Raw genomic sequence first — 23074 nt, 5'->3', positions numbered from 1 at the left:
TATAAACAAATTAACAAATGATAATTAAGATGATATATCTAAGATGATGGCACATAAAGAGACTGAGAAAACAATATAAGACAATTAGATTAGAATATGTGGCCTGGCTTCCAAAAATATGAATTATTGGAAAAGAGAATTTTTTCCAACAAAGAGAATAAAACACCAATGGAATAATTTAAAAAAAAGAAAAAGCTCATCTCTAGAAGACATGTTTTCATGTTGAAATGACAGCCAGTGCTCAAAAAAGCAAACCTGCAAAGATCTACATTCATCAAGCTCCTCCTCACAAAACTTCAAACACCAGAAACAAATGATTTTGAATTGCTGGGTACAGTGGCACAGCCTTTAATCCTAGACCATGGAGGCAGAGATAGGGGAATCTTTTTGAGTTCAAGCCAGCCTGATTTACATAGTGAGAACTCAGTCTAAAAACAACAACAACACCAACGACAACAACAAACCCAAAAACGAAATTTCTGGAAGAAGAAACAAAAAGCTCCAATTTAAGAGACTGGAGGCTACACTGACATGGGAACTCTCCATGAGATTCTAGGACGTTGGATACAGCATTTAAGGAACATTAGCCTTAAAAGTCTAAAGAAAATAATGCCTATATATTGAATCAGGCAGAAACAAAACGAATCAGGCAGAGGAATAGCTAATGAAGTCCTCAGGACACGCAGTACATTAGAACACTGAAGGGTTCTTCAGAATTTGTTAGTAATAGAAATAAGTGGAAACCAATAGGCTAATAAACCAGGTATGAATTGAATGCAATAAAGACAAAACAACAAAACCCCCTCCATAGCCACATTCAATGTGAATTCTAATTACATGGTTGTAAACACTAACTAGGAATGTAACAGGAAAGAATGTAGAACCACTGTTGTGCTCCTGTATGTATAATATGGGAGTAAATCCTAAAGGTAGCTGAGAGACTAAACTAAGAGCAGGTGTTGGGGCGGGGTTGTATGGTGTGGGCGGGGCTATATGGTGGGGGTGGGGTTTTATGGTGTGGGCGGGGTTGTACGGTGGGGGCGGGGTTGCATGGTGTGAGCAAAGGTTACTTTTGTTACAAATCTAGAAATGCTTGTATTGTTAATCTGTTATCTGATAAAAGAAAACTCTAAACCTTATTTAAAAACATATCCAGCTGGGCACGATGGTGAATGCCATCTATCCCGGCACTCAGGAGGTGGAAACAGACACATTCCTGAGTTCAAGACCAGCCTGGTCTGCAGAGCAAGTTCCAGAATAGCAGGGGGTATGCAGGGAAACCTTGTCTCGAAAAACAAACAAAAAACCCCCACAAAATATACCATATACTACAGTGGAGGAAGAGCCAGTGACAGAGGACTTCAAAGGCTCTTTCCTGGGAGACCAGAAGAAAACTGTACATAGAAGTTGGTAGCCACCAAAACTACATGACAAGAAACTTTTGGTGAAAACACTAAGCTTTGACGGCAGGACATAGAAAAATTAGGGTTAGGTGTACCTGAAAGCTTCTCTCCAGGCTGGCTGACTTTCACAGAGTCAGAGGTTGCTGTGGGGGAAAGGACTTTAATGTTTCTACCCAGCAGCAGACACTGTGTGCTGCGGTAGCAGGCTGCCTACTGGAACAATAGTGGCACTAATATCACGTGCTAACCAACCACTTTCTGGTTGGGTTTGAAGCCTGCTCCACAGGAGGAACGTTTCTGTTTGTTTGTCTTGTGTTATAACCTCAGCCACAAGCCAATGCCTGGGGAGGAGGGCTTAGGCCTTGGATACTACATGCCATTGTTACTGTGCTGAATGGCCCTGCTGTCAAATTGCCGTCTAAGTACTTATGCCGATCCCTTAGGTGTGGCTGCTCTCAGCTTCTCTTTGCAATGGGCAACAGTCAATGGAGAGATGCGTAAGTGCTCAAAGTGCTGAGAACAAGAAACTAAATGGGACATCAGTATTAATCCCACAATCACTAAGGTTCGGGAGGAAGAAGAGGCAGAAAAAATATGAGTCAGGAGAGGGGAACGGGGTGGGGGGGAGGGGGCGGAGAGGACGGGGATGGGGAGGAGAGAGGAATAGGGAGGGGAGGGAGGAGGGATATGAAGTGCTGTCACCTGCACATGACATGGCTATCACAACCATGAACTCAAAATAGTGGTGTTTACCTACACAAGACCTATACAAGATCAAGCAAGCCACAATTCTGGCGCATGGCGTAGGCAACACTGAGGATCTGTTGGCCTTGTATAGTTGCTGGGGAATAGAAAAGCATTCTCTTGTGAGGATGTGGGGTTGTCCACTTGAGCATGGAGAACCTACCAGTGGTCACAGCCTCAAAAAAGGTAACCACAGGCTGGAGAGATGGCTCAGAGGTTAAGAGCACCGTCTGTTCCTCCAAAGGTCCTGAGTTCAATTCCCAGCAACCACATGGTGGCTCACAGCCATCTATAATGAGATCTGATGCCCTCTTCTGGCCTGTACATGTACAGGCAGGCAAAATACTGTATGTATAATGAATACATCTTTAAAAAAAATGTAACCACTATAATGAATGAAGAAATTCTTCTACAAAGACGGAGAAAACAATGTTGAACTAATGTCTTTGAATGTGTCAACCATATGGGCCCAACATTTTATTTGGTAAAGTTCATCTGAAAACAGGAAAGAAGAAAATCAAAGCCATGCAAACATGATGCCCATTGTTACTTGAGTGTCTCACAGTAGGTAAAAGGTATCATCTAGGAAGAAAATGTCCTTCTTTCTCTGGTAGTCCCTGCTGTATGAGAAAGTCCTCAGGACACAGGAGCTCACCAAGCACAGAGCGGATGGAAGACTCCTCCTCCCTCCTAGTGGAATAGAACAAAATCTTCATGTGTTAAATATGAAACTAGGGTTTTCTGTTACCTGCATCCAAAGTATCTGTTTCGGCTTCCACCTTTGAAGACATAATTCCAACAGGACCTTTTCTCCCACTTTAAATAGCCACAAAGCCTGACAAATAGGAATTTACCATAGTCAGACATCAAGAAACGAATGAGATAAGACCCATGGCTACCCCAATAGCTGCCTATAGAAGATCAATGAACCAAAGGTTGGCTTTCTGCCATAAGGAGAGGGGACACAGATGAACTCTGCTAACAGTGACAGATTATGTTGCCATAGACCTTACCTACGGTGAAAAGATTAAAGAACATTTAACAACAAAAACATTATTTTTTGTGTGTATAAATGTTTTGCTTGCATGCATGTATGCATGTGCACTGTGTCTGTGACCGCTACCAGCAGAGGCCAGAAGAGGGAATCAGATTCCTCCAAACAGGAGTTAAGGGCAGTTGTGAGCTGCCCTGTGAGTACTAGGAATCTAATCCTAGTCCTCTGAAATTGCAGCAAATGCTTTTAACGGTTGAATTATCTCTCTAGCCTCAACTTTTAAAAACAATTTTAGACAAATTTCTTGAGCCATGTAACTGACCAACTGACCAAAGGAAACAGAAAAGCTCGGTGACCGTAAGTGTATTAAAGAAACTGAGCAGAAGCAACAACAACCAAACACTGATGGCTTCCCTGGATGCTAATCATGCACAAGCTCTTTCAGGAAGTAGAAAAGCAAGAAAGCTGTTTGGAACTTGTTTTGTGGTTGTTACTGAAGCAGACGGTATGTCAAGTCTCAGATGGACTCCAAGCCTGTGAGCAGAGGATGAACAGCTTTGCACTTCCTGCCGGGCAGGGGGCTCCGTCTTTCCCTGAGGAATGAGGGGTCGCCAGTGAACTAGTGATAAGTCCTTAGGGCCCAATAACTGGAAAGCAGTGATATTTCCTGTCTCTACTTGTTAGTGGGAGCAGGAGGATCACAGCTCCAGTCATGGCGGACACAGGTTGACGTTGTGTGATCATAACCATCTCTGTGTTCCGATTGGCCAGCAGCTCCCATGCCCAGTTCTCATCTTCCTAAAAGAAGGAAAAAAGAAAAAAGAAAAAAATATCACACTTTGAAAACAAATACTGGTGGTGACCCGGTGTTGTCATTCTATGCCTTGATGGAAGTGATGGAATGCAGAAATGAAAAAGAAGACAGAAAACTTAAACACCACATTAAAAAAATGTGTTTTACATGTTGAGATCAAGAAATGTGCTGACTGAGGTGAAAAAGTATGGCTTCTCCTCTTCCTTTCCTCCCTAGTACTTAGACTGCTTTTTGGGTCCCTTTCTCCCCAGCAGATTTACTGGAGTAGAGCTGTGCAAATCTGGTTTCCTAGCAGCAGTAAGCAGCCAGCCGAAGGCCCATTCACAAGACAATGGGCAGAAAGGAAAGAAAGGGTTTGGCTTGTTTAAACTGCTTCTGTCTTCATCCACAGCCTCACGTCCCTTGTGCATTGTGACAGCCACAATGGCACTAAAGGACTCATTGTGGCCCAAAACAAATCAAAATGGAAGAAGGGGTGCAAACATAAAAGAGTTCTGCAACAAAATTGCTTTAAAAAAAAAAGACATCTGAGATTTATGCTACTTTTGGGGTGTAAAGCCTATTGACCAGCACTTAGAATAACCACTAGAGTTTAATAAACACACAGAGAGACATGGGGACTCAGTGTATATTTTAAAAGGTGCTCACACAGAGGCAGGGTGAGTGTGCTGAGTTACTTTGGAAGCCGCTTAATAATTCTTGTTCTGTGTTTGCACAACATTTGGGGAGCCACACTCCACACTTAGTATTCATTTTTCCTTCTGATAAAACTCACCATAGCCACACTCATGCGGCAAGCAAGTTCTCAGCCCCGTGCTCTGCGCTCACCCGCTGCCCGGAACCAACATTAGAAGTTGCGGTGGCCAGCCCGGTACAGCGGGCAACAGGTGGAAAGTTGAATTACTTCACACGTTTTTTTCAGGAGAGGGGGTGGGCGGGAGGGAAGGCTTTTGGGAGCCGATTTAAGGATTAGATCAGATGTTATTGCTAGTGAAAAATTAAACAGCCCGGTGCTCTGGGGAGCACAGATTAATATATTTAGTGACTCTCTCCACACAAAAGCCGCTCATTGTGCCACGTCTGAATGCCTGTGAATAGGACAGAGCATATGCGGCCTGTCACTGCAGGTGCCCACATCTGTTCTCCAGGGCAGATGCTCACAGAAAAGGGAGGTGGGGGAGGCCAGGGAAGGCTCGAGTACTGAAAGCGTCCATGATCCCTAGGTTTGTCTAGGGCTCCTTGAGAGTGGCCTTTGGGTGCTGCGGTGTCCAACAGGGAATCTCGGGCGGGGGGGGGGGGCTAGGCCGTGAACCACACGTGCGCACACAGCAAGCCTAGCCCATCACCAGTTAAGCCTGAGAGCGCCACGCTTTTGAGGTTATTGTTTCAGAGACTCCATAAGCCTAATCTTTAAACTCTCCCGCCCAAGGCCAGAGCCTGGGAAATTAGACAAGCAAGGGGCGGGGGGGGGGGGGGGAGAGCAGGGGGGGGGTATAATGGGGTGGGGACGACGGGAAGACGGCTCGTCATTCTGACGTCGGTCGCACAGCCAGCTGGTCCCCATCGATTCCAGGTGAGGCGAGCTGCGGCCTGGCCCCAGCTACGTGGAACGTCCACGACTTTGCCTCAAGGCCCCGTGACTCAAGTCACTAGGTCCTCAAGTTGCACATCCACAGGCCCAAGGATGATCTCCTCTCCTGGGGCACATGCCTCACCCGCCACCCCCCGCCACCGTCTGGAAGCCCCCAGGGGCGCTAACTCTAGTGGAGAGTCACACACCTACACGCAAGCTAGAAGCAGCCTCTCCCGTTACAGCCTTCTTCCCACAAACCCCTGACCCCATCCGTCGCCACCCATTCCGGACCAAGGGCCGTGGAAAGTTCCGAGCGAGGTGCGTGCGTGACTCTCTTCGGCTGGCCGCGAGCAGCTGCTAGGGTAATCTTATCCTGGGACAAAGGCCCGCCCGCCTGGGCTGCAGCCGCAGGTAAACACTCGCTTTGTCATGGAAATCAGCGCAGGACAGCCCGGAGCAGACAACCCACGATTCCGGGGGAAGGAGAGGAATAGGGGGAGGGGCCGCGGGTGGGGCGATCTGTCATCTGCGCGGCAGCCGCCAGCTGAGCCACGCGCCTCCCCTTTTCTCATGTAAATCAGCACATGCCTTTGCAACTTTCTGCAGCCGGCTTCCCAAGACCCACGCACCCCAGGGTGAGGTGTTCTCGGAACGCATACAATGGCTTTAAGTTTCCTATCTTTACCCAAACGGAAAAAAACAAACAAAAAACCCCACCAAGGTGAGTAAGAGGACGCGACAGCCGGTTCCGTTAAAAAAAAAAAAAAAAAAAAAGGGCCTGTGATCTTAGGCATGGTGGAGTTAGGACCCTGGTCCACTCTGGGTTCGCGAGGCGCCATCCCGAGGCTTTTGGGTCCACTGCCCTTTTTGAGTGTGCTGACAAGAAAGCGTAGAAGAAGCTAGGGTTACCGGGCCCACATGGTGCCGGTCAATCTGAAGCTGGAAGTCTGTAGTCTAAGTGGAAGCCAAATGCTAACTGTAATCAAGTGTGCACATGTCTGTACAAACATTAAAGCGTGTAGCCCTGGCACCACAGAGAGACTTATAAAAAGGTGCCCTGCCTCAGACTAAAGTTAAATAGCTGTCATAATCATAGCAGCCAGGTGGGCCACAGGTACCTGCCGGCTTTCCATCCCACTGCAAGGAGGCCCGCCCCCCACCCTAACATTTTAACTGCTTTTGATTCTAAAACTGGCGGAGGAAAATGGACAGAAGGGCTGTTGGGCAAGATGTGGCACTAGTACTAATTAATACGCAGGCTCCTCCCCCTCCTTCCTCCTCCTCCTCCTCCTTCTCCTCCTCCTCCTCCTCTCAAGCAAGCTGGCATGTTTGATCAACACCAGATTTGCTGCTTGGAAGTTTTAGTTTTGTGGTTCTGAACAAGGATCCTAATTCTTAGGAATGAGAGAGCCCTCTGTTGTGTATACAGTGTTCTGTTGGTCTGAGAAAACACAAACCCCAATCAAGTCTCCAGATTTGTTTACACAGAAAACTGAACCTATGCTGGCCTAGTCTGAACACTGGGAGTTGTCCGAGGACATGGCCCCCTCTGGCAGCAGGCTCTACCCATATGTTGAAAACTGACCCTTTCGGGTATGTGCATGTGAAGGGTCCGCATCACTGGCACATGACCTGTGCTTAGGATGGGCACATTTAACTCAATAAGATTGTGCCTGGGAGGTTGTTTTGTTTTGTTTTGTTTTAATTACCACATGGATCGGTAAAATACAGCAAAGAATCAGGAGCAGGCAGAACTCCAGATGCGTTTGCTGTGGCCTTAGTTCTGACTGTTACGCAACCTGAGTCTACCCTTCCCACCCACTGCAATTATTCAGACTGGGGGTCGGGGTAGAAAAAAAACAACACAACACTACCACCAGACAACAAATGCTTCCTTCGAGCCCTGTATCTGATGTATCCGGTGTCTTGCAGTCCTAATGAGCCACACTTTGTACAGTAAATTTGCTGAAACATCAAAAAGCATTTAAAAGAAAGTTTCCTTTTTTCTTCGAATGGTCAAGGTGAGGATTTATGGTGTGTGGGGAGGGGAAATCTGTTGGCTAGGCCAACACTCAGGCAAATCTATTTAACATACTCTGGCTTAAGCTCCCTCTTGCATTTGGGGGGTTCTGAGCGCTTAGCTGTGGGAGTATAGAGACATGCAGTTAGGGGAGTGAAAAAACGCCATTTGGTTCAGAGCAGATGGCTGGCTAGGGGGCTGATGGCGTCTAAAGGCGAGTCATGGCCCTCCAGCTTGAATCCCTGAGGGCTCCCCTTGTCTTCCCAATCAATGAAAATTAAAGTGCAAAGAAAGGATGAATAGCCGGACCCCGAGTCTCTCCTTTGTTCCTCTCAGCTACTGGTACGCAGGAGTTAAACTACAACAGGCTCCTATAGAAACACTGAAGTTAAACAGTCTCCCGTTAGCTCTGTGTTTGAAAGAGACGGGCATAGGAACCACCTTAGGGGTGGACCACTGAGGATGGGAAAAAAGGTGGAGGAGGAGGAGGAAGAGGAAGAGCAGAAGGAGGAGGAGGAGGGGGGAAGCTTTCTGCTTGATTTCCCCAGTACAGAATGGTGTGGCATAAATTAAGTTGGAAAAGAATGACTGCTTTGGGCAGGATTCTGATGGATTTTTACGATGCCTTTCAGTACTGCTTTGCCACTGTAATCGAGAAATCTGTGCCATGTCAATTTAACAAATACTTGATACTAAGAGGGGTTTGCTAAAGATTTGGGACAAGTCGTCCCCCTCAGGGTCTAAGCCCTTGCGCGTGGGACTTTTCATTTCCAGTTTTCTAAACAGGCATTCAAAGGACCCTGGCTCTCCACTTCCATTTTCTAATTAAAAGGTTCCCAATATTTCATTTCTTCTTGGACTCTTGAAGGCGCAGAAGAGTCTGCATTCGGCTTTGTTTTCTTTTGGTCTTTGAATCTGCTGGGCTGCAGGAACCCTCTCACCTGAGTCTCACCCCTGCCCCCCTTTCCTAGCCTCCACAGGGAGCAGCTTCTGAGCTCTGAGAAGCAGGGAGTAACTTTCAGAGGAAATATTAGCTTAATGGAAGAGGGACCCTAACACTAGGTGGCAAGATTAAGTTAAGATTCAGCTAGGCCAGCCTTGTGGTGATGTAACAAGTCCCTACACAGTTCCCAAAGGGCAGGGACTCTGTTTTTGCCTCTACCGTGGTTGGGTGTGTGTGTGCCATAGGGGTGTCAGTATCTTTTGAAGCCTCCATTTGTTCTATAATAAACAGTTGGTGGTTTTTGTTTTTTTTTTTTAAAGTGTGGTCCTACCCTTTCTCACCTCAGCCTTGAGCATTGTACACAAGGGTTTTGGTTAACTCTTTGATCGTCTGTGGGTTGACAATGACAACTTGAGGGACAGATTCCTGTTGATTCTGAAACTTTGAAAGTGTTTTTGGGAGACAGGATAGCAGGAGACAGGCTGGGTCATGAGAAAAGGAGCTGTAATTCCAGTTGCCAGATGGCCCAACACAGATGACTCTGCCAAGAAACTGCTTAGATTCCTGTTCCCAGTGTTTTCCCGGGCATGAGAAGATTTCTCTCCCTTTTTGTGCATGATATACATCTTGGTTCAGATACTGGACTAAATGATAAAGATACTTTGCCAGGACAGGGCTCATCCTCACCAGCAGGACGGCAACACCTACAGCGTTCCTGTCAGGCAGACTGTAGCTCGGTCAACACTAGCTCCGGCAGCCACACCTTGGGATTCTAAGGACGCTGCCTAGGTGTTGGGAGTGGAGGAAGAAGGACACTCCAGAGACAGGAATGCGCAGCTCATTGGTGCCCAACACAAAGCTAGGTGCTAAGTCAGAGTCTTATACTTCCATTTACTTTTCTCTGCAGCTTGTATGCAGGGGAGCAGTTTAGATAATTCATTGTGATACGTGTGTCCTGGGCCCTCCCAATAAACTCATTTCCCTTTAAAAAATGAAAACAAAAGTTCTAGTGTCTGATGGATGTGTAAAAACCTAATAAGGTGACGGTTGTGCAAAGGTTGTGGGGTGGGGGTGGGGGAGTCTTTGGAACATGTGCCGGACATTGTCGCAGAGGCCGCGGCGTGCGCGGAGGGGAGCTCTTTCTCTCTGCATTGTGCAGAGAGCAGGTGCTGTCTGCATTACCATACAGCTGAGCGCACAAAGAGCCACGGATTCAGCCTCGCACAATAACAGACTGCCTTAATGACAGCCACGCGAACGACACACACCAAACTCACTTTTTACCAAGCAAGAGGGAGGCCTGAGGGGAAATAGCCGGGAGAGTGGGACCGGACACCAGTGAAGGTGGTGGTGGTCAAAAATCTCCCGGGAGAGGGTGTGTACACCGTGGAGGGTGGTAAGCTTAAGCTTTGGCTGTCCTGGCTCAGAGAATACACTGCCCGGACCCGAATCCCCCATTTTCAGTGATCGTGGACAACACGGAGACACCAGGGCTCCTGAACACCGCGGTCTCTGGGGGCGCCCGGCCGGGATCGTGAGCCCACCAAGCGCCCTCCGAGGCTCAACCGCCACCCTCTGCAGGAGGTATAAGCGTGCCTAACCTCCCCAAACTTCCCAAAAACTGCCGCGGTGCTCTTGCCACCCTCTGCCCACCTCTTCAAGGGTCCCTTTCCTACCGGGTCCCCGCCCCCCGCCCCCCGCCCCCGCCGGGAGACTCCTCCTTTGAAAGAGCCTGCCAGGGAGGAGGGGCAGCAGCAGGGACGCGGGCCTCTAACCTCTCTCCTCCGTTCCTCAGTCCCCAGGACCGAACAAGCGAGGAGAGCCAAGGCGGCCAGTGTTGGAGACCCGAGAGTCCCGAGGCCGCGTCCTGCGCGCTAGTCTAGCGGTGGCCGCCGGGGAGAGGCGCAGGCCGCCCAGCCTGCCTGGGGTCTTCGGGCCTGTGGTGGTGGTCGACGCGGCCTCGTCTCTAGTTCCAGGAGCAGAGGGGTTGTCTCTGCGAACATTTTGCAGGAATGTAAATGAGCGGGTTTTGCGCTGGGGGAGGGAGGCGAAGGGGCGGGGGCGGAGGCAGAGAGGACTAGGGGGCGGGGAGGTGGGGGGCGGGGAGGAGGGTTGCACATTTTACAGCTCACTGACCATTTGGCGATCCATTGAGAGGAGGGTTTGGAAAAGTGGCTCCTTTGTGACAGCTCTCGCCAGATTGGGGGGGGGGCTGCTCATTTGCATCTCATTAGTTATGCGAGCGGCCGGCGAGATTTAAGGGTGGCAGGCGCCAGCCCCGGCCAGATCCTCCGGCGTGCACCCGCGGTTACCCTGTCTGACCGAGGCAGGTCACGGGAGAGCACCGGTGCGGCACGGAGCCTCCCACGCTTCGGCCTCCGGTCCTGGGTGTGTGTTCTCGCATGGCATTGGCTGAGTTCTTGAGGAAGACGCAAGGCTTTGCGGTAGCGCAAAAGATACCGGTCTAGAACACTCTGGGAGCGGCAGCGGCCGCCGAGTGACGCCCGGCCGGGAAACCAGGGCGTGCGCCTCAGTCCTCGCCACCACCGCCGTCCGTTCCCACCGCGCCCCTCGGGGCCCCGGATTATCGCCTCACCGGTGGGATTTCCAGACCGCCGCTCTCTAATAGGCCTCCGAAGGAAGCCACTGCAAGCTCTCTTGGGAATTAAGCTGAACATCTGGACTCTCTCCCCTCTGTGTCTTCTCTCCTTTCTCCTCTCTCCCTCCGAGAAGAAGCTTAAAACAAAACTAGAAAGCAGGCGACCCTCACCTACTCGTGGACTGAAAGCCAGAAGAGGAAATCGAAAGTTGCCCTTTTCTCAGTGCCTCGCAGAGCTCTGTCAGGGACATATCAGAAGCACCAAACCCTCCTCAAGCAACTGGCCCTGGTTTTCACACCTGGAGCTGATAGGCGCCTTTCTGCTGGTGCTCCTCGGGTCACATAGACTTTCCTGGCATTCCTGGGTCTTTGAAGAAGAAAGGAAAGAGGATACTCCAGGAGAGCAAGGGCGTCCAGCGGTACCATGGGCCGTCGGAGCGCGCTAGCCCTAGCCGTGGTCTCGGCCCTGCTGTGCCAGGTAGGGGGCCGGGCGGGGCTGCTGCGCGGTGGAGGGAGGGGAGTCGGACGAGCGGATCGGCTGTCCATCCCCAAGTGACTCCCGCAGCTACGACCCCGAGAGCTGCCCGGCAGCGGGAGGCTCCGGACGGGCGCTGCGGTGCGCTCGGCCTCTGAGTCCTAGCGACGGCCCGCGCACCCCGGGCCCCTCCGCCTCCGGTGCGTCCTCACGCCCCTTCCCTGCGCAGGTTTGGAGCTCTGGCGTATTTGAGCTGAAGCTGCAGGAGTTCGTCAACAAGAAGGGGCTGCTGGGGAACCGCAACTGCTGCCGCGGGGGCTCGGGTCCGCCGTGCGCCTGCAGGACCTTCTTCCGTGTATGTCTCAAGCACTACCAGACCAGCGTGTCCCCGGAGCCACCCTGCACCTACGGCAGCGCGGTCACCCCAGTGTTGGGTGTCGACTCCTTCAGCCTGCCTGATGGCGCAGGCATCGACCCCGCCTTCAGCAACCCCATCCGTTTCCCCCTCGGCTTCACCTGGCCAGTGAGTGGGCACCTGCGCGTACCCGGCTGGGCCTGGAGGTGGGGGGAGGGTGGCAGGAGAGTGGCTGGCAGTAGGACGGGCCACTGATAAATTGGGGAGTCCCTCAAAGACAGCCCGTGGTCTTGACTTCTTACCGGGAATTGACCAACAGTCTCTGGAGGTTGAGGAGGGGGTGTGGAACATGACAGGCTTTTGCAAGCCGGGGCATTTCTCACACACCTCGTACTCATCTCGAGGGTCGACTACTACTCCCCACCCCCAAAGTTGGGAGAGCTCCTGTTCCCTAGCTCCTAGGCCTCTGATTATGTCACTACCAGAGCAGCGATTGCTCTCCACCCTCGAGGTCCAATACCCAGAAAACTAACGGCAGCTGTCCTCTCTCCCCCCACCCCACTTTGTTGGCCCCAGCACTGGCTCCCGTTTAGAAAACACGATTTCCTGTATTAACATATTTTTAAAAAGCACACACTTGGGGGGAAAACGCTCCTTAGAATTCTTCTGTTTTTTTAAGGAAAGCGATAGGAGTTGGTTTTCACTGGCACAACAACACAGAGTGAGCCTCTGTACTAGTTTGCTTTTAATACCTCAACACCTCCACCTCCACCTCCTCCTCCGTGAGCTCCTCCCCTCCCCCTACCCCTCCCCTCCCCCACACTTCTGGCTTATAAGCACCCTTTCCCTTTCCCCTAGGGCACCTTCTCTCTTATTATCGAAGCCCTCCACACAGATTCTCCTGACGACCTTGCAACAGGTGAGACTCCGAACCCACAGACATGCATGCTCCTTGTTGACAGGCATTTTACTCTGTCCACTCTCATCCAGTCCCCCGAACCTGGAGCTGTTCAGAGAAGACTGGGTTTTTGGCTTCCAGTCCATGTTGACGGCATCCATACCACACCACTCCCTCACTTTCAAGCTGCTGGGCATGATCAAAACCAACATGAGCATCTTCTTTCTCAGAAAACCCAGAGAGGCTCATCAGCCGCCTGACCACGCAGAGGCACCTGACTGTGGGAGAGGAGTGGTCCCAGGACCTTCACAGTAGTGGCCGCACAGACCTCCGCTACTCTTACCGTTTTGTGTGTGACGAACACTACTATGGAGAAGGTTGCTCTGTGTTCTGCCGACCTCGAGATGATGCGTTTGGCCACTTCACCTGTGGGGAGAGAGGGGAGAAAGTATGCGACCCTGGCTGGAAAGGCCAGTACTGCACTGACCGTAAGTCCTCCGGAGGGTGACTCCTAAGGGTCCATTTGTGGGGAAAGACACAGGATTTAGCAACAGGGGATGGTAGAGAAGGCACAGTAGGGAAACTGAGGCCTAAAGAGTAGTGTTTTACTAAGGTCTTATAGTAGTGGCAGAATAAGGCTCAGTTCAGGAGTTTTTTGTTTTGTTTTGTTTTGTTTTAACAAGGAAGACCTTGTACCCACTGTAGGAAGCTGCTTTTCTTTGCAGGGAGGAGTTCAGAGACAGGGCCAGGGGTCAGGAAGTAAGGCTGTGCTCTCCCTAGGGCCTTTGTATTAGAAAGGGAAGAGAGGAAGGAAGGGAGGGACAGAGAGGGGATGTGGAGGGCTCATTTTCCAAGTTCTCCTTGCTGCAACAATGTCTCATTGGGAAGCCCTCCGTTTCCTCCACAGAGTTAGGGTGCCCGACCTGCCTACAGAGTAGCTGGGTCCCACAGAGTCCCCATGATGTGTGCCCTGGGCTGTAGGGAAGTCTTTAATCCTTGGAGGCTGTGGAAGGCCAGCAGCAGGTGTGCTGAGGCAGATGCCAGGGGGGCATGGCTGAAGGGCACCTCATCTGTGCCTTGCAGTACCCTGTCTGTGAAGAAATACAGTAACCAATGTCCTGGTTTGTAACCTTGCTACAAACCAGGGTGTGGGGGGTGGACCAGGACCACAGGGAGGACTCTTGGTCTGGGCCTGCTTCATAGGCACCTCAGAGGACCTCTGTCTGGCTTGCTGAGGCCTCATCTGCCCAACCTGTAGGAATGGCATTTCCTTCCAAAGTCTGGGCTTGGTGAACTTTTGTTCTCCTGCCCTGGAACAGTTGAACATTGGCCTCTGTGAGGCCCAGGAGCTCTGTCGGTGGCTGGGGAAGTGTGCAGAGTAGCTTCTTGCTTCAGTTTTCAACTGAGGATGAAGGGGGTCCACACTTCAGTGAGAGCCTGAATGTCATTGTTGCCTGGTTTCCCATATCCTTAAGGGCTCTGCAGCTCCTTTGATGCCCCGCCTCGGCCAAGAGCTGCCTGCTTTCTTAAGAACTGGAGTTACTGAGCATTAATGAGTTTCATAACCGGGGAAGTGAGCCAGCTCAAAGCCTCAGCCTGTGGCCAACCTCCCCACCCCCCCATCCCCAAATCCCTCCAGGCACCTCTGGCCTCCCACTGTAGCTTTCCTCTCTCAGGCCCATAGTTTCTAGGGTAGCCAGAAGTCTAAAGTTTTCTTCTTATTCAAACACTGGGGTCTCCCCTCCACCCCTGCTTACACGTGCCACAGATTAGGTCTCTCTGAGGATTGCCTGCTCCCATTGGTAGAAGGGTATGTGCACACACGCACTTGTGAGTGAGTGCACACACACACACACACATACACACACACACATGCTAGGGCTGGGGGTGGGGTGGGGGCAGCATTGTTGTGCCGGGGCAGCTGCGGGAGGGAAGGCACAATGGAGCAGCTGTCCTGCCCTCCGCGCTGCACACCAGCTGTCCACTCTTATCTGCACACACACTTTCTGGGATATTAAGAGGTGGGGCTTTGTGCATAGAATTGGGAAGTGGGGGAGGAGAAGGCAGAAGAAGACTTCTGACCCTCTTTGAGAAGAAAAGGGGACAAGGGTAGGAGTGGGGGCTTCTCAGAACCCTTTTGTCCTGGGAGCATTCTGCTAAGAATGCTCATCCCAGGCCTGAATTGAAGTCCAAAGCCACCAGCCAGGGTGGGCCAGGCTCTGCAACCTGGGACTCACTGCTAATGTTGCCTCAGTCCCACCTGGTGATACAGGGGAATTTCTGGGGTGGGGCTTCAACCTATGCTTTTGTTTGCTTGCAGCGATCTGTCTGCCGGGGTGTGATGATCAACATGGGTACTGTGACAAGCCAGGGGGATGCAAGTAAGTTTGCAAAGTTGTTTTTGTCCCCCCTTTCCCCCTTGCTCCCCCCCCCCCACCGTGAGACTGTCTATGTAGCCCAGAGGTCTTTCTATGTAGCCTAGGATGGCCTTGAACTCACAATCCTTCTCCCCAGGCTCCCCAGAGCACCATGCCTGACTTACCTTTTCTTCTTGCCCTTTTTTCCCCATATATAGTATAGAAGCCACTGCAGGGGTGGGGTCAGCTGAGTGGGAGCTGTTACTGAAGCCACCCCAGGGGTGGGGTCAGCTGAGTGGGAGCTGTTGCTCTAATAAAAGCCTGAAAATGTATAAGCATAGGTTCCCATTCACTTCAGCTCATACCTAACGAGAAAATATTCAGGCCCCACTTAAAAATGTTTGAATGAAAAATGAGATTTCACGTTCATAGTCCATGTGTATGTTAGAAGCAACCGGGGTAGGCCTGTGCCCTTTATATCAAAGACTCTGAGAGGAGATGGCTCAAAGGTTTTACCCTTTTTAAAAAATAAAAAGATTTATTTATTTATTTATTACACATGTACACCTGCAGGCCAGAAGGTGGCACCAGATCTCATTATAGATGGTTCTGAGTCACCATGTGGTTGCTGGGAATTGAACTCAGGACCTCTGGAAGAGCAGGCAAATGTTCTTAACCAGTGAGCCATCTCTCCAGCCTGATTTTACCCTTTTAACTGGCCCAATGTCTTGCCTAGTTTGAGGAAGGGTAGCTTTACTGATGCTGCTGGATCCTATTTATTTATTTATTTATTTATTTATTATTTATTATTTATTTTGGTGCGAGAGGACACCGTTGTGAATCTAGAAGGTGGCGTGATTGTGTTTTGCTTTTTCCAAGGTGTAGAGTTGGCTGGCAGGGCCGCTACTGTGATGAATGCATCCGATACCCAGGCTGTCTTCACGGCACCTGCCAGCAACCCTGGCAGTGTAACTGCCAGGAAGGCTGGGGAGGTCTTTTCTGCAACCAGGGTAAGCCCCTCCCTCTGTGAGTACCAGATCCCCTCAAAGCAGACCAGTGTCTATTGGAAAAATAGATTCTTCTTGTATTTGACCTTGGGCTTCCTGCCCCCTTTCCTGTCTCTACCCCGGCAGACCTGAACTACTGCACCCACCATAAGCCGTGCAGGAATGGAGCCACCTGCACCAACACGGGCCAGGGGAGCTACACTTGCTCCTGTAGACCTGGGTACACAGGAGCCAACTGTGAGCTGGAGATGGATGAATGTGCTCCCAGCCCCTGCAGGAACGGAGGGAGCTGCACGGTTAGTCTGGGGCTCTGTGCTGTGCTGTTCTATCTGAAGTTAGGATCCTTGGTTTTAAGTAAAGGGTGCAGGTTCCTGGAACAGCTCAAGAGAGCCTTGCATGGTCTCCTTCTGCAGGACCTTGAGGATGGCTACTCTTGTACCTGTCCTCCGGGCTTCTACGGCAAGATCTGTGAGCTGAGCGCCATGACGTGCGCTGACGGCCCCTGCTTCAATGGGGGACGCTGTTCAGACAACCCCGAGGGAGGCTACACCTGCCATTGCCCTGCGGGCTTCTCTGGCTTCAACTGTGAGAAGAAGATGGATCTCTGCAGCTCTTCACCCTGTTTTAATGGTGAGGGACGATGGGGACGTCTGGGGCCTGGCTCCAAAAGCAAGTGCGTTCTCATTAGAGGAACCCATTGCTTTGTGAGTCATCTTGAGTTTGTGGACTCCCCAAGTCACCTCCATGAGGATTCAGGAGGAAGGAAGGCAGTCAGGAGGGTTAGCCTCACAGTCATAAAGCCAGGAATGTCTTGGGCAGCAGGCCACAGCTTGCTCAGGGTCCATGGCTCTGCAGGCTCCGCTCCGACAGAGGAAGCACAGCCGCCATGTTTTTGGAAAGGTGTCTACCTCCAGATAGCAGTTAGAGTACCGAGGCTGAGGAGGCTTTGTGCACCATGAACCTCTTGCTAGGGAGAGAGAGGTCAGGATACCCAAAATAGTCTTAGGGGGGAGCCGGGCCTAATCATTGCCTTTCCCTCCTTTTCCTCTCTCTCTCATTTTCCCCCTTTCTCACTCCCTTCATTCCTGCCTGTCTTCTTTCCTTTCTGATTGTTTTTGGTCCTGTTTTTCCTCACTGCAGTATGCCGTCATGGAACACTGGCGGCCCCTAGCTTGAACCTCTCCACCGGTTGCCTGGATCTAATATTGTGTTGTTCTTGTCTGGTTGGTGTGAGGTAAACGCAGTGATCAGGCAAAAATGCTTTTACACAAGACTGTCAGAACAGTGAGCTGTGGAGTCTGGATGTGGTGTCACAGGCTTGTAACCCCGGTTACTCCAGAGGCAGGGGTATGACAAATCAAGTTCAAGGCCATCCTGGAAAACCTAGCAAGACCCTGTTTGAGGCAGAAATGCGGGGACCAGAAGTATTGATGATATAGAACTTGCCTAATATGTGCAAAAAAGTAAAAGCTCTTATTGTTTCGGTTGTGTGGGTCTCCACGGAGCTTGCCCCATAGCCTGGTACTTGAGATTCTAGGCTACGTGGTACAAAACTAAGCTGTCATTGTACCTGTGGTATGGTGTGTGTGTGTGTGTGTGTGTGTGTGTATTATGGACTTACAGATGCTATGTCAGCACGACTGGTGAACAAACCTCTGTGTGCCCATATATGACTATGCCTGTCCTGTTGTTCCAGGTGCCAAGTGTGTAGACCTGGGCAATTCCTACCTGTGCCAATGCCAGGCTGGCTTCTCTGGGAGGTACTGCGAGGACAACGTGGATGACTGTGCCTCCTCCCCATGTGCAAACGGGGGCACCTGCAGGGATAGTGTGAACGACTTCTCCTGTACCTGCCCACCTGGTTACACAGGCAGGAACTGCAGTGCCCCTGTCAGTAGGTGTGAGCACGCACCCTGCCACAATGGGGCTACCTGCCACCAGAGGGGCCAGCGGTACGTGTGTGAGTGCGCCCAGGGCTATGGTGGCCCCAACTGCCAGTTCCTGCTCCCCGAGTCACCACAGGGCCCCATGGTGGTGGACCTCAGCGAGAGGCATATGGAGACCCAGGGCGGGCCCTTCCCCTGGGTGGCCGTGTGTGCCGGGGTGGTGCTTGTCCTTATGTCACTGCTCGGCTGTGCCGCTGTGGTGGTCTGCGTCCGGCTGAAGCTACAGAAACACCAGCCTCCGCCCGACCCTTGTGGTGGGGAGACAGAGACCATGAACAACCTAGCAAATTGCCAGCGTGAGAAGGATGTTTCTGTTAGCATCATCGGGGCTACCCAGATCAAAAACACCAACAAGAAGGCAGACTTTCATGGGGACCATGGTGCTGACAAGGGCAGCTTTAAGGCCCGATACCCTGCTGTGGACTATAACCTCGTTCGAGACCTCAAGGGAGATGAAGCTACCATCAGGGATGCACACAGCAAGCACGATACCAAGTGCCAATCACTGGGCTCTGCATTGGAAGAGAAGAGCGCCTCAACACTCAGGGGGTGTGTGCTGTGAGCTGGGCAAGGAGGGCAGGAAGGCCAGTCGATGACCTGGAGGTGTCCTTGTTCAGTCACCTTCCTGTGCGTTTACTCTGGCTCTCTCTACTTTTCCTTTCAGTGGGGAGGTCCCTGACAGAAAAAGGCCTGAGTCTGTCTACTCTACTTCAAAGGATACCAAGTACCAGTCGGTGTACGTTCTGTCTGCAGAAAAGGATGAGTGCGTCATAGCAACCGAGGTCAGTGCGCAGCGTTCTTGTCACAGACACGGGTAATGTGGAGAGGGTCTGTTTCCATCTGAGTTAACTCCTTGTCCTGTCTCCTGGACCCTTCTAGGTGTAACGTGGATGTGATGTGGCAAAAAAAAAAAAAAAAAAAAAAAAAAAAGTTCCCATTTCTCTTAAATAAAATTCCAAGGATATAGCCCCAACGAATGCTGCTGAGAGGAAAGGGAGCCCCCAGGGACTGCTGCTGAGAAACAGGTTCAGGCGGAGCTGGTTCTCTCGGAGTTAGCAGAGGCACGGGACACTGCCAGGCGGGCTTTGGCTGCCGCTGCACTGCCTGCTGGATGCCCCCATTGCACTATGGACAGTTGCTTTGAAGAGTATATATTTAAGTGGACGAGTGACTTGATAGATTTAGGGGGCACTGGCGACATGCCTCTCTTGGATTACTATGAGCCAGTCTTTCCTTGAACTAGAAACACAACTGCCTTTATTGTCCTTTTTGATACTGAAATGTGTTTTTTTTTCTAGATGGAAAAAAAAACGTGTGTTATTTTTTGGATTTGTAAAAATATTTTTCATGATATCTGTAAAGCTTGAGTATTTTGTGATGTTCGTTTTTTTTTTATAATTTAAATTTTGGTAAATATGTACAAAGGCACTTCGGGTCTATGTGACTATATTTTTTGTATATAAATGTATTTATGAAATATTGTGCAAATGTTATTTGAGTTTTTTTACTGTTTTGTTAATGAAGAAATTCATTTTAAAAATATTTTTCCAAAATAAATATAATGAACTACAACCTCAAGTGTAGTTTTTAGTCACTGCCTTCTCATGCATCCATTTCATGAGACTATGAGGAGAGAGGCAAGGTCAGCGTCTTTCCCAAGGAAGGCCTCGCCCTGGTTCCAGTAGAGGATGGAGGGCATTTCTTCCGCTTTCTCTGGAATTCCTGATTGATTGGCCATCACTAGTTGTCTCCAGTGCAGTGGCACTTGAACTCCTGATGACTTCTCCTAGGCTTTATACCCTTAAAGACTTGGAACAAAGCTTCACTAGGGTCAAGGGTTAGTCACTTTTATATTACCATGGCCAAAGTGTTCTGTCTCAGAGCAACGCTTATTCCCTTATTAGTGAGTTTACTTCTAGTTTATTGGAAAAGCTAGTTGCCGCCTAAGTCAAGCACAGTTCACGGTGGGAAAGAAAACAGCGGTGAACGTGCCCTTTATTGAGCACCTAGTGTGTGCCAGGCCCTCATTACGTCACCTAGGAGGCAGGCATTATGCTTTCCTCAGCTGAGGGAAATGGAGCTTGCAGGTGAAGTTACTGGCTGTGGGTTCATAAGCAGCCGTGTCGACATTAAGATCCAGGCAAATACGATCTGGGAATTTAAGACCTACCTTTGCGTGAACCGCCACTTCCTAAGAAGCTGCAGAGACCTCAGACCTCAGACCGTAAGTCCACACTAGGGAAAAGGGGGCCTTACTCCCGTGTACCACGAGGGCAGGTGACTGGAGGAGGCCTCCTCCTATCTGACAGGAGCAGAGGAGTTCGCATCTCAGTCTTTGTATCAAGGCCCGGTGGGGTTGATGCTGAGGGACTGTCCCTGCTAAGAAGGCCCAGTCTGCAGAACCCTGCATCATGAACATGACAGTCACTGTCCTCACTGAGGACTACTTTGGCTGTTAGTTTACAACGATGCCTAACGGGGTCCAGGTGCCTACCCTACCACATCCTCAGCCTCTCTCTTGCTTACTTAGGGGCTCTTTGAATCTGGGGATCTGGGGAGGAGTACTGAGACCATGACAGCCTTACTTTTCCTTCTGTAAGTGGCCAGCGAGTGTGGTGATGGGTATGTTTATTGCACCACTTTCAGGAGTATGTCACATGTTAGGGTTCCTGTGAAGCTCAGTCTATTGAAGTGTTTAAATGGAACATCTCTTTCATCTCCCTTCTTGTAAAACCGAAGGATAATTCATTTTTCATCTAGGGAAAGCAAGGGACCTGCTTAAGAAGGAAAAAGGTGGCTTAAAATGGTCTGGCCGTGAGTCCAGCACCCTACTAGAAGCTAAAATGTCTGCATTCAGGTGGTTCTGCCCGGGGTGCATTAATGCCACTCGCAGTGGGAAGTTCAAGCACACCAGTTGAAAACAGCCATATAAAAGCATAGACGTGAGTGGTGACTCACTGCACCAAACAGCGCCCAGCCATGTTTAGCCTCTGGTCATGCCTGCCAAGGCCTGCTCTGTGTTTCTCTCCAAGTATGCCATAAGGAACGAGGAAGGAAGGAACAATGAATGCACTTAAAATGATGGTGTAAAAATAGAGGGCCCTTTTTAATGGGAATAATACTTGAGCTGGGTCTCAGTATTTTTCAAGTTCTGAGGAGCGCCGGAGTATGGCTGCCTGCCAGCATAGTAGGAAAGAGATGTACCAATGTGGATCTAGTGGTCAGAGCAGGAGGCTCCAACCCCCACCCCTGACTTCCTCCTGTCAAAACCCACGGCCAGGTATCTCTGGATTTCAGTAAGATCTCAGGTTGGGAGGGAGGGGAGACACATATTTTTGTTTACAGATTTTTCTTTCTTCTTTTGTTTGGACTTAACTTTGTGCTTCTGGAAATGTATGAATGCCGGGAAAACTTTACCACTGAAACAAACCCCTGAGTGGTTTGAATTTTAGCATTCTCCATGTGGACCGGGTACTTGACAGTGAAGGCGCGAGTGCCTGCACCTTGGCTCATTGGGAGCTGCATGGACTCCTGGGTGGTTGTAACTGTGGAGACAGTTGTGGCCCATCTATCTTGATATCCCAGAGGAGGCAAGGGGGGCTGAGTGGGGCTAGCCTCTTGGCCTGGAGCTGTTTTACACGGTCTTGTGGTTTGAGGACTTTCTTCTTTGAAGATTCACTGTAGGTTTCCGTAATTTACCTTTCTTCCGCATCCCTGCTTCTGCTTAGTGGGGGAAAAGCAGCCACTTCTTTGTTAATTTTGTGTGTTTTCTGAAGTTGAAAGTAATGGCAACCACCAAAATACAGGTGTGCTGACATTGCAAATACTTCTTTGAGGGCTCACTCAGAGCAGGAGCTTACTCATGCGATAGGCAGGACTCCACAGGTGTACTTTCTGTTGGGAACTGATGAGTAAACGTTCAACACTGGTCAACAATGCCAGGCACAAAGTAATTTTTTTTCCCTTCGGATTGAACCTGCATTGATAACAGCTCTAATCTCAGGGTCAAGCAGAGGCTCCCACGTGACCAAGAGCGCCATCAAGGGCAGCAGAGTCTATCGTGAGTACCCTGGTCAGAAAAGCTGCTGGGACAACAAAGAAATTGATAGAGAACTGACAAATTAAAAGGGGCTGATATGTATCAACCTACTGCAAAGTCTATATCTGGTTCCTCTTTCAAACCGCTTAAAAATTTATGAACAAACTGAAGAAACGTAAATGCTGCCCAGCTACCTCAATGAATGAAAAAGTGTATTTATTCAGTATTTAGGTGTGATACATTCTTACTGTTGGATTAAATAAACAGGAGACTCCTTATCATTTAGAGAAAAACTCTAAAAAGCATTTATGAATGAGATAACAAGAGGGATTTTGTCTTAACCTCCCGCCTCCCATGGGATGTTCTGGTAAGTGAGAGTGCGGATGAAAGTGGGGCTACCCAAGTGACTGAAGCTGGCTAAAGGCAAGCAGAGTCAACCTCACTTCCTTCTTCATGCTGGGAACTTCTCATGAGCAGGCGCTCTAAGATGGGCTTTCTGATAAATGTGACGGCGGCGACCTTTCTGCGGGCTGGGCTGGTCTAACGGGTGGTGTGCGTGTGATGCGCTTAACTGAAGTTTTCCATCTTGGCGTACGCATCCCTTTCGATGGAAAAGCTCTTACAAAACTCAAAGAATGCAATCTATGTTGGGTAGAATGGGCAGTTTGGTCAAGGATTTTGGTACCAGGATCTTGAAGGGTCTGAACTCTGCTTCATGCAGGCTCTGCGCAGGGACAGTGATCTGCTCCAGTGAGCCCATGATGAACTGGTGATAGTGATGCTGTGTGTGTGTGCGTGTGCGTGTGCGTGTGCGTGTGTGTGTACGCGCGTGCTGAAGATCCTATTTCTGTTGCTAACCACTGTGCTTTCCAAGTCACTAATCTGAGCATGCGCTAACATGAACAAT

General features: G+C 50.1%; 1 protein-coding gene across 1 annotated transcript; it reads left to right on the top strand.

Annotated features, from left to right (window-relative positions):
* Nucleotides 1-11421: 11421 nt before the first annotated feature.
* On the top strand, nt 11422-19042 carry Dll1 (delta like canonical Notch ligand 1). Its single transcript, XM_051164271.1, has 11 exons — nt 11422-11568; nt 11795-12088; nt 12779-12839; nt 13049-13306; nt 15139-15199; nt 16055-16185; nt 16309-16478; nt 16596-16812; nt 17879-18677; nt 18793-18910; nt 19008-19042. Exons 1-11 carry the CDS (start codon nt 11515-11517, stop codon nt 19011-19013), a joined length of 2169 nt encoding a protein of 722 aa, XP_051020228.1. The 5' UTR covers nt 11422-11514; the 3' UTR covers nt 19014-19042.
* Nucleotides 19043-23074: the final 4032 nt, after the last annotated feature.

This window comes from Acomys russatus, chromosome 21 (genome assembly GCF_903995435.1).
Source record: "Acomys russatus chromosome 21, mAcoRus1.1, whole genome shotgun sequence".
Classification (NCBI taxonomy): domain Eukaryota; kingdom Metazoa; phylum Chordata; class Mammalia; order Rodentia; family Muridae; genus Acomys; species Acomys russatus.
Note: the sequence above shows the minus strand (reverse complement) of the source record. Positions and strands in the feature narration are given on the sequence as shown.

Coding starts and splice junctions, on each gene's coding strand:
- Dll1 (XM_051164271.1), top strand. CDS start 11,515: ATGGGCCGTCGGAGCGCGCTAGCCCTAGCCGTGGTCTCGGCCCTGCTG. Junction 11,569..11,794: donor TCTCGGCCCTGCTGTGCCAG/GTAGGGGGCCGG, acceptor TTCCCTGCGCAG/GTTTGGAGCTCTGGCGTATT. Junction 13,307..15,138: donor AGGCCAGTACTGCACTGACC/GTAAGTCCTCCG, acceptor GTTTGCTTGCAG/CGATCTGTCTGCCGGGGTGT.